Source organism: Arachis ipaensis, chromosome B02, assembly GCF_000816755.2.
Source record: "Arachis ipaensis cultivar K30076 chromosome B02, Araip1.1, whole genome shotgun sequence".
In the NCBI taxonomy this organism is placed as follows: domain Eukaryota; kingdom Viridiplantae; phylum Streptophyta; class Magnoliopsida; order Fabales; family Fabaceae; genus Arachis; species Arachis ipaensis.
This window is the reverse complement of record NC_029786.2, coordinates 99047783-99058940: the sequence shown is the minus strand read 5'-3', so window position 1 is coordinate 99058940 and position 11158 is coordinate 99047783. Positions and strand designations below refer to the sequence as shown.

General features: G+C 33.7%; 2 protein-coding genes and 1 long non-coding RNA gene across 8 annotated transcripts in view; 1 reads left to right on the top strand and 2 right to left on the bottom strand.

The window, feature by feature from the left end:
* Positions 1-2338, bottom strand: part of LOC107627791 (cysteine-rich repeat secretory protein 15-like) — a 6999-nt gene extending 4661 nt beyond the window's left edge. The window contains exon 1 of the mRNA XM_016330616.2: positions 2172-2338. Within this exon, the coding sequence (XP_016186102.2) occupies positions 2172-2338 (167 nt within the window). The remainder of the gene's footprint in view (positions 1-2171) is intronic.
* On the top strand, positions 1641-8124 carry LOC107625914. 6 transcript variants are annotated; one of them, XM_021116280.1, is made up of 4 exons: positions 2017-2584; positions 4980-5182; positions 5593-6003; positions 6523-8124. In XM_021116280.1, exons 3-4 carry the CDS (start codon positions 5594-5596, stop codon positions 7580-7582), a joined length of 1470 nt encoding a protein of 489 aa, XP_020971939.1. In that variant the 5' UTR covers positions 2017-2584; positions 4980-5182; position 5593; the 3' UTR covers positions 7583-8124. The 6 variants fall into 6 exon arrangements, with proteins under 6 accessions (XP_020971940.1, XP_020971938.1, XP_020971939.1 ...); XM_021116278.1 differs by having other exon boundaries at positions 5313-6003; XM_016328645.2 differs by having other exon boundaries at positions 2018-2584; positions 5357-6003.
* LOC107625916 overlaps positions 4267-11158 on the bottom strand; it is a 14966-nt gene continuing 8074 nt past the window's right edge. The window contains exon 3 of the long non-coding RNA XR_001617428.2: positions 4267-4278. This is a non-coding gene — a long non-coding RNA (uncharacterized LOC107625916). The remainder of the gene's footprint in view (positions 4279-11158) is intronic.

Genomic DNA, 11158 nt, shown 5'->3' with positions numbered 1-11158 from the left:
AATTTATTAAAAATAATTTTTGTAGAAATTATTAAAAGGATATTTCTATTTTTAATGAATAAAAAAAATCAAAATTTTCAACTTGACTTTCTGACAAATGCCCCTAAATAATTTTTAATCCTCCATATTTAATTAAGCATCTACTTTTAAATATTCACTTAATTTAAAAAATAACTAGAATATAATAGTAAAAGAGTAGTCAAAATCAAGAAATGTTATAATATTTTGGTTGAATATGATGAGAAAAGAAGAACTTAAATGACTCTAAATTGTCATTTTGTAAGGCTTATAAAATTTGATTGGTTATAAGGTGATTTTCTACTATAAATTTATAATAGATTTATCTATCTGATTGAATTTGATTTTGTACTAAAATTAAAGAATAAAGTCAATATTCTTTTTTTTTATGTAATAAAAAATTATTCAAATCTAATAAGTATGAAATTAGTTATGACTATATCTTAAAAGATTATTATTCATCCTAGTAGCAATATAAAGAACAAGGGCTAAGTTGGTTTTACATATTATAGGTAGATAGAAAAGCTTTTATATTTCGTATTTCATATTTTAAGAAAATGATCTTGTCTATCACAAAAAAAACAGTTATATATATTAATAAAAACTAAATTTAGTAGGTAATTTAATTATGTGTATCTTTGTAAATGTTTGAAAACCATTTAAATTATGTTCTAAGTTTTAATAGAATTATTTTTAAGCTTATTTAAACTTTTGTATAGAAAAAATGTTCTATTACTCGAATTATCAAAATTAGTTAAGAAAGAACAGGCAGAACATGCTACTGAAAAAAAAAGTAAATTAAAAAGGAAAAAAAGCTGCATAATGCTAAATGTGCATTTTGAAGACTTACTATCTTTACTCTTAGTTGAACTTTTAAGCATTTTGAAAAGTAAATGGTCATCTTTACTCTAACTATTTTAAAATGACAAGTTGAACTCACATGTGAGAACTTAACTTAATCATACTCTATTAAAACACTGAATATTTACTTTACCATCTTTTGGTGATTTCTGACATCCATTTCTTCTATGACTCCCACTACTTAAAAGCCAAAATATTTAATGAATTATAATAAGATCACTTTCAACTATTTACAAAACAAAAAAATGAGTAATAACCAAAAAACTAATCCAAAATAAATAAAATTTGTCTTATTTAATATTTATTAATTATTATTAAAATTAATAAATATTAAATAAAAAAATTTATATTATTTTTTTGTCTCTCTAATATTATTATTTACAAAATAAAATTCAGAAACAGAACAATAAGTTGTGTTGAATTTATTTAAGCGCTCGTCATTATAATTGATAATAAGAGTATTATCTTTTTGTCGATTTTTCTTTTAAATAAAGTTGTATTATACTATTATCTTAAAAACAAAGAATATGCAAAGAAACACAAAGTTATGTTTCTCCCGTGAGAGGGAAAAAAGGCCCAAATATAATATTTTATATGATTTTGAACTTTAGAGAGAAATGAGAAAAGTTATAGACCCAAACCCGGTCCAACTGTGTGAGCTGAATTGGGTTCTCTATATGGCCCGGGTTTTGAGCACTTCACCTGTTACAAAAATTATTCCATCTCTTCCTACAAAAAAATTTCTAAGTTTTGAAGTGAAAAAGTAACAAGAAGCTTGAGAGCACCACCATGATTCCATGAAGAACAAGTTCGCGCACTGGACTCCATGGGCGAAACAAGTTCTCTGATTCGGAGAGTGTGCCACTTCTGAATCTCACTCATTCTCTTCTCAGGTTTCATGGATTTTTCTTCATCTTTTGCCTTTTTCCTTCTCTATCAAGAATTCAAGATTCTAACCATGGTTCTAAAAGTCGGATCGGACTGATCGGTTGAACCGGTCGAATTGGGAACCGACAATAAAAACAGTCCAATCTGCCAATAACTGTTCATTCATGAACCGTTCGAAAACCATTGAATTGGCCGAGAACCGGCCGGTTCTTAATAAACTCACCGTTTTGATTTAAAAAAAAAAAAAAAAACCCACGTTCAGCCCCTTCACTCACTCACCCCCCTTCCCCCAACAGTCCAACACACCCTCCTCACACGTTTTCTCTTCAGAGCTTTTTGGTTTTGCTCTCAAACAAACCCTAGCCATCTAACCTCCACCACCGGCGCAGGGAGTGAGGCACTACCGCCGTCCGTTGCGCTGTCGTCGTGCTCCAGGTCTCCAACCCCTGTTCATTCTCACAGTCTCACCAATTGCAGCTTCTTCGTTGAGATCGACATTCGCGTCTGGTTTTCGTCTTCTCAGCCGCGCTTCTGCCGTCGTCAGTCGTCGTGTTCGTCGCCTGATCGCCATTGTCCGTCGCACTCAACAGATCTTCCTTACACTCTGCCCAAACTGCTCAGATCGAAGGTAATGGCTTCTCTGCTCACTCATCCACGCCGCGCGCCTCCTCCACGTCACCGGAGCCCTTGGTCCTGAGAGTCTTGTGTTCGATTGTCACGGCGGAGGGCCATATACCAACGTCGCCGATGGCCGGATTCTAAAGTGGGAAGGAGATGAAGTTGGTTGGACTTAGTTTGCTGTCACCTCTTCCAATAGGTACCAAAATGTGAACTTGTTTCTAAAATGGTGAACTTCATGTGAATTTGAGGGTTGATATGCCTTAGTTTTTGTTGAAAATAGTGAGTATTTAAATCGTTCTAGATTTTTTTGGAGATTTATTAGTTTTAGAATCAAAAGTTTTGTTTATTGTGTTTTTGTGTTCTGGGTTTGCTAGTGGTTGAAGACTTGATATGAGGATTTGGACACCTTAATGAATATTCCTTCTCTGTTCTTAGTTCTGATCAGAACATTGATTTTTTTGGGGGGATTCTGTTAGTGCTACTAATTGAAATTTGAATCATGGAATCATTAGCTCTGTTTTGGATTGAATGATTACTGATTAGTTGATTCATTTTAGTCCTGTTTTTGTTCTTTGTGTTGTTCTGTGTTCTTACTTTGAATGATTAGCTCTGCTCACTGCTATTGTACTGTGCTGCGCTGAAAAAGAGTGTGCTGAAATTGTCCTTAAAGTCTGAAATTTTGATAATCCTTCTTAATCTTTGGAAAATTTTGTTGCTGCTGCATAATTTTTTATTGTGTTATTGTGTTTTGGCTCTGTTACCTTCAATTGTTCCTGCTGGTGTTTGTTGCTTTATTTTAAATTTTAATTGGTGTTGTTTCAATTCTAAGTCATTCAATTTTTCTATTAGATATTATGCCTCTACTTTCATTTTATTGTCATTCATCAATGATTAATTGAACTCTAATTCATTTTATTGCCTCTAATTCATTTGTCTTAGCTTAAGGTAGGATATATGAATTTTTAAATATGGTGATATGGTGAAAAAGTTTTATTTATCTGAGTTTTGGCAAAATGCTAGACATTAAAGTTGAATAATATTTTGATGTTTGTATTTTTTTTGGGTGTTTATTTATAATTTATTTACTATTTTATTATAAAACGGTTTTTCCGGTTAAATTACGGTTGGACTGGTTGGACCAATGAACCAGTAAACTAGTGACTAGAACGGTTCGACGACCGGTCCGGTTTTCAGAACCTTGCCATTCTCTGAAGAAACAAAATCCAAACTTTCCCTAGCTTCTTCTGTCCGGTTCCGACACTGCCGTCCGTGGTTGTTGGCGCCTCCGCGACTTCCTCCTTCCCCCTGTCCCAAACCCACAACTTGTGCCCCCTCCACGTTTCGTTCCTAACCGTGGTTCTTCTCAACTCAGAGAGAACCCTAGCTAGCCTCCACCATCGCCGAACGGAGTGAGTGAGTCATTGCCGCCGTCCGTGGTTGTCCGAGGCTTCTCTCTTCGTCCTGTCCTCAACTCCCTGTTCGCACTTCGCTCTCTTCTTCCTCGCTCGGCGTCCATCCTCGATCGTCTTCGTCCTGCGCGCCGTCGTCTTGTCGCCCCTGTTCTCGATTCTAGGGTTTCCCTCGTTCCTGATTCGATTTGGGAACCCGAGGCGCTAGGGTTTCTGCGCCTTGCCAGATCCGATTCTTTCTTCTTCCTCCTCTGAGAATTCAAGATGTTTTGGCGCATGGCTGGCTTGTCTACTGCGTCTCCTGTGGGTTCCGTACAATCTCATTTCATATACATTTTCGATTTTTGTGCGTTGTTCTGCAAGCTGCTTGGGTGCAGTGGTTTGTTGGTTGTTTTAATTTGTGTGGTGTTTGCTCGGATTTGATTTTCCGTTTGGCTTTATGGAAAATGTGGCCTTACGGAGGGTTCTTGCAATTAATTTACTATCAATTGATTTATTTAGTTTTTGGATGATTGATTGCGGAATCTGATGCTGTTGCTATTGCTGTTGTGAGAATCAGAGTGATCGGAGCTTTGCCATGATTGGTCGATGTGAATTTTTCTTTTTGGTGGTGAAATTTGTGCAGTGTTACATGAAATGATGTTTTTGAAATTTGATATACTATTCCATAATCTTGGATGTTTTGATTGGTGCATGAAGATCCCTGCCTGAATAGAATGGCGATGGATTTCTTGTACGTCTTACTGTTTGTAGTTACTGTCACATGAATTTTAGGGATCTTAAGGGGAATTCTTTGCAGATATTGTACTAAACCAATGATACTGAGAGGTGGTGGTCGGCTTAAATTTGCTTTGAATGAATTCAGAAATGTTTGAGTTTGTAAATGATCAGTGTAACAGTAGTAGTATGTACATAATCTGCTGCATTGTAATTTATGAGAAGTGAATCCTGAAATCCTGAAATGCGGATAAATGTCGATAAATTTGAAATTCTTGCTGTTGTGTTTTAAATTTGTGAGATATATTTCAAATTCAACCCTAATAAACAGTCCATTATACACATTGTACAGATATCCCATTGGTTCCCTAGTGGAATTCTTTAAGATTTATAGTAGACTATAATTATATTTTAGGATATTTACTTATAATTTATTTATTATTTTATTTAAAATGGTTTTTTCAGTTGAATCACGGTTGGACCGGTTGAACCAATAAATTAATAAACCAATGACTAGAGCGGTTTAATAACCGGTCTGGTTCTCAGAACCTTGTGAAAAAGTAACAAGAAGCTTGAGAGCACCACCATGAAGATGGACTACATCGGCGGAACAAGTTCTCTGATTCGGAGAGTGTGCCACTTCTGAATCTCACTCATTCTCTTCTCAGGTTTCATGGATTTCTCAATTCTAACCTTCATCTTTTGCCCCTTTCCTTCTCTATCAAGATTCTAACAGCAATTCCCACTAACATTTCTCATAGCTTCAATTTTACATCGTAAACATATGTTCTTTGCTAGGTTATTGATGATGGGTGCTTTTCATTTTTGGAAATTTGTTTCAGAAACAGATAAAGTTTGCTGCTTGATCATGTGACTGATCATATGATTTTGGGGGGTTTTTGAACTCAAGTTATGTGCTTCAGATTTTTTAACAATTGATTCACATTACTTGCATTTGATGAAAAGGTAGCATTTGCATACACGAGTTGAGTTCAGATAACAACGTAGGTTGAAAGATTCAGACAATTCAATTTTCTTTATTATTATTGTTATTATTGAATCCTAGTATATTAACCAGAATGTTGCCTAAGAGGAAACCACAGAACAGAGTTCCCCTTGTTCCTGTGTCGGTTGTTATCATCGTTGTGTCATTCATGTTTCTCTATTACTACTATATGATGCCTAGTTCATCCCTCAATGGATTGTCCAAAAATATGGCATTACATTCCGGGCAATGCTCTAGCCAAGCATTGGCATTAGGGGAGAAATTTGTTTGGTATGCGCCGCACAGCGGGTTCAGCAACCAGCTTTCGGAATTCAAGAATGCGATTCTAATGGCAGGGATACTGAATAGAACCTTGATTGTTCCTCCTATTTTAGATCATCATGCTGTTGCTCTAGGCAGCTGTCCGAAGTTTCGGGTTTTCGATCCGAATGAGATTCGGATTTCTGTTTGGAACCATGTGATTGAGCTCATGCGCGAGAGAAGGTTAGTAAGCTTCTTTTTTGTCCCTCTTTTTCAGTTTTAAGAGCTTTTGTCCTGATGAATGAGTTTTGGATGGTAAAGATGCCGCTAATTGATTTTGATAACACAATTTTGTTTCGTGCTCTTTGTGCTTGAAGTTCTTCTCAAAAGAACAATGAAAAGTTTGGTTGTTATGTTGTCTTGAAACTTGAATGGGGGGATAAAGGGAAGTTTCAAGCTGGGTTTCATTTGATAATCGAGAATAGTTATTGATCAAAATTTTCCACACGGGCCAATTGCATTTTGAAACTTTTTTTTTTCATCACAGAAATTGTGACAAGAGTTGGCGAATTAGCAGTTTTGTTCAAACATTCAAATGGTAGTTTCGTTTTCATGTATAGTTGATGAAACTTCGTTCTCTTTTGCCTCTCTTCAATTATTCTAGTATCGCAAAAATAGTGTGTTTAAAACTACACTAATACTGCCCCTTAGTATTTTGTATAAATTTTGAAATTTTAACAATTTAATTTTGTTCTTTTGCAGGTATATCTCTATTGCCGAAATTATAGATGTCTCATCATTAGTTTCTAAGTCTCTTGTCCGAGTGATAGACCTTAGGGATTTTGTGTCAATATGGTGTGGCATCAGCTTGGATTCGGCTTGCTTAAATGATTCAACATTACAATCCTCTGTTTCTGAAACCCTGAAGCAATGTGGATCCCTTATAGCCGGGCTTCGTGGGAGTGATAACAAGTGTGTACATGCTATCCGTAACGACTGCAGAACTACAGTATGGATTTATGACCAAGGTGGTGGTGAGGATGGCACATTAGATCCATTCCAACCAGATGAGCAACTGAAGAAGAAAAAGAACTTATCATACGTTCGGAAAAGGAGAGATGTATTTAAGTCTCTTGGACCTGGTTCTAAGGTTGAATCAGCCTCACTACTGGCATTTGGAAGCCTTTTTTCATCCCCATACAAAGGATCCGAGCTATACATGGATATTCGTGAATCTCCTCAGGATCAAAGGCTACAATCTTTGATGAGAGAAATCAAGTATCTTCCATTCGTCCCGGAAATTATGAGTGCTGGAAAGGAGTTTGCTCGCAGAACAATAAAAGCTCCATTTCTTTGTGCACAGCTTAGATTGTTGGACGGGCAGTTTAAGAATCATCACAAGGCTACATTTCAAGGGTTAAGACAAAGCTTAGAATCTTTAAGGCAGAAAGGCTCCGAACAAATCCATATATTTATAATGACTGATCTGCCAAGAGATAATTGGACCGGAACCTACTTAGGTGATTTAGTTAATGATGCACATAACTATAAAGTGCATTTCCTAAGAGACACTGATGAAGTGGTCAGACAAGCAGCCGTAAAACTCATGGCGGCAGGTCATGGGCAGAGGTTCATTACGAACTCCAAAACTGTGGCCGGTAAAAAGTATTGTTCCAATCCATCGTTACCTGATGTACTTCTTTATGTTGAGCAGGCTGTCTGTGGCTGTGCATCTCTTGGTTTTGTTGGAACTTCTGGATCGACCATTGCTGAAAATATCGAACTAATGAGAAAATATGGCTCCGGTTATTGTCGGAGTTAACACCTACATGGAAGATCACCTTCAATCTTTGAGTCCTAGTGGATTGATTGGAATCAAAATTCAATTATGCTGCGCCTGGAGATGATTTCATAACTGGTATTTTGTTATCGGTTGTCTCCAAACCATAGTCGTGTCAAGAAACACGATACACTTCGGTTGAGGCCGTTTTTCATACTTTGGATATGAATCTCAACTAACTATGTTGGTATCTAAAATGTAGTTGCAGCAAGTGTTTCACATTTTACTTGGTTGGTACCCCTTTTGGATGGGGATGGTGTCCATAGAAAAAGGTAACTTTTGTTTTCACTTTTCAGAAGCTTTTTATTGTTTTGGCGTCTAAAACAAACACCACCAACAAAGATGTTTTGTTAATTCTTTCTGTATGCTGATGAATGAACATGTTTATTGAAGTTTGAAGTGGTAGTCCCTTCTAGCATTAGGACTTATTGTTTGTAATTTAGAGGCTTAAATGCTTAATACTGTGGATTGAGGTTTGAATTATGTGAGGCAAGTTACTACTACTCATCAGTCATTATATCTTACTTAACCGGTTCAACTAGTAATTTATTGGTTCAACTGGCGCGTATCAGCAAGTTGATCCTTGGTTCGAGTTTAATATCTATGTCAAGGGTTACAAGTCAAAACATCATTTCTCAAAGTTGGATGAGGACGACGAATCAGGTTGTCCAAGTTTGTAATTTTAAGGCGTAGGATGCCAATAATTGTAATTACGAATTAGGCAATTCTCCGATATCCTTTGAGAATTAAAGGGTAAATTATATTTTTATATATTATTGCATAATAATTTTAATTGTACACATTTAATATATGAAATAAATTTATTAGATTTAGATAATTTATTTATTGTAACATTTTCATGAGATTTGTGTAATTTTATAATATATTTAGAGTTTAATTTTGATGTACTGATAGTGAAAAACATTTTATACAGTTGTGCAATCATATCTGTTCTTTTAGAGGATAATTTATGCGATCAATGTGAAAAATAGTTATTTTTATTGATGTGACATTATGTAATTAGATGTACGGAAAACTATTTTACACTAATAGTCTATTAAAAATTAAATTTATATATTTAATACGTGATTTAGATGCTTTTAATATAATTATTAATCAAGTCTTTTGAAGTAAAATAATAAAAATGATATTGTCCAATTATCCAAAATATATAATTAAATTAAACATTATTCAAATTTTTAATCAATCAAACATAATTCAAATTATAACTCAGAATAAAACGAATAAACATTTCAAATACAAATGCAAAAGTAATGTTCTAAATTCAATTATTATTTTTATTCTCTTGTAGAATGGCGACCTACCGTGTAAGTCCGCCCTGTCCAAATTCGCCAAAATCCGTGGGTTAGGTGGTACGAGTTAAGTGGTTTTTTTTTTTATTATAGTGGTCTCAAATTTCTAACCCAACTCGTCTTTTTTGGTGAGTTACGCGAGTCGTCCTGACGATTTTTGACCTATTTGAGACCCTATTCTTATATAATAATACATGAGATCATAATTTACCTAGAACACTAGAGTAATTTTCTTGTAATTATAATGGATAATTTAACTTGCCCCTAACGGAAAATGTAAAAGAATTAATATTTTTCTTTCAAAAGAGTGTTGAAACTAATTGCTTCTAGACCAATTTTGAATGAAAATCTAGAACAATCACTGACCAGAATTTGGCTGCATCTAATACGTACTAAGTAGCCAAACCGACCAACATGATTCTGAAAATCATTGACAGTGAAAAAAAAAAAACATTAAGTGAAAACAAGAGCAGTTGGATACTGTTTAGATTATGTTTCAATACAAAATCTGAACTTGATTGTCTTCTTGTCTTCAAATCTTTGCAAAGTACATCCTTTTCAGAGAATGTATCTGAATGACTGCACCTTCTCTGCAACTAGGTAATTAATCTCAATTATCATATATAGTTATCGAAGTAATACTCAATTTAATCATTAAAATTTTCAGCATTTATTACATAGTCTTTGATTTTTAAAAATGAATAAATTAGTCTTTAAATTTACAAATTATAAATTTTCGTTTGTCTAAAATTCAATTGTTGTTAACACACTGCTAACTTAAAGTGTTCCAATGCTAGCGTGGCATCCACAATGCTAAGGTAACATAGCTAAAAGTTTAGTATGATTAAATACGTATTTTAAATTGGTTAATTGAACTTATTTTAATATCTATGCTAATATAAAACCAATTAAATAAAACGAGTACAATTAACTAATTTAAAACACGTATTTAATTATAATGAATTTTTAATCACATCACCTTATTATTAGAGATGTCACATTGACACTTTAACGTTGTATGTTAGCACTGTATTAACGATAGTTGAATCAAAGACGAATAAAGATTTACAATTTACAATTTACAATTTACAATTTCAAGAACCAATTCGATCATTTCTGTAAGTCATGGATTGTTTTGATTAGCACTAATTCTCCAAAAAATCATAAACAAAATAGGCTCAAACGCAGATTTTCTCAGAATATCTATAATCAATAGTAAAAATCTAAAATAGATGAGATCAAATGAATTTTTAAAATTGAGAGAAGTTTCGACGAAAAATTGATAAGACCAAACAAAATATTCGGATTGAAGTGGAAACCCAAGTTGCACCACATACCAAACTTCTCCCAAAAGAATCCTAATATGAGCACAATCCCTTTCATCAAAGAGATGTTTAAGTTAGGCTTTTGAGAGTGTCACAATTTTGCATGGACCACATGAACCAAAATAAACTCAGCCATCTCTTGTTAATAAATATTAATCCTTTTCAGCCATTCATGGTGATTGATTTCCTCACATCAACCACAGATGCGTCTTTTATAAAATATATGAATAAGTATAATAAATAATCCCATATTCTATTCTATGAAAATTTCACATAATAATTACTATATATTAATTTTTATTATTGGTTGAAAAGTTAAAAATAATAAGATTATTGACAATAGTCTTATGAAATTTTCATACAAGAAGATCTGTGCCTAAACAAAATATATATGATTTTGCATTACCCACACTATCTTTGGTGACAGGGACACTTTTGGTGAGAAATTAAAAGGTTCCCAGCAGGTCTTTGTTAATTCCTTGGACAATCTTTTTCAAGGAATTAAATATGCAAAAAAGAAAGCAGAAAGGAAGAACCAACGTACCAAATTCTCTACCCTTAGTGCTCCTAGATAATGAACTCTAACAAATTGAAAAGGAGTTATGTTATATTGTTATATATTCTTTCTGATCACTTTTTTTTTTAAATACATTTAATTGCTAAAAATGAAAAAGTTAGTTCAATATGCGAGACAAAGAAATAGTACTAAAAATTGGCAACGTTTCGGTATTATTTTAAAATTAGGGAGTAAATCATCGTATTTGTTATATTATTATATAATAAATCTGTTTTGCATATTTTGAATACTTCAAATAAACATACATTTAATCAATACACATCAAATACACTCTAGAATTAAACAAAAATTTCTCTCAGTTTTATAAGCTCGCGATAACAAAAACAATACAATAAGTTAATTA

Coding starts and splice junctions, on each gene's coding strand:
- LOC107625914 (XM_021116281.1), top strand. CDS start 5,594: ATGTTGCCTAAGAGGAAACCACAGAACAGAGTTCCCCTTGTTCCTGTG. Junction 6,004..6,522: donor GAGCTCATGCGCGAGAGAAG/GTTAGTAAGCTT, acceptor GTTCTTTTGCAG/GTATATCTCTATTGCCGAAA.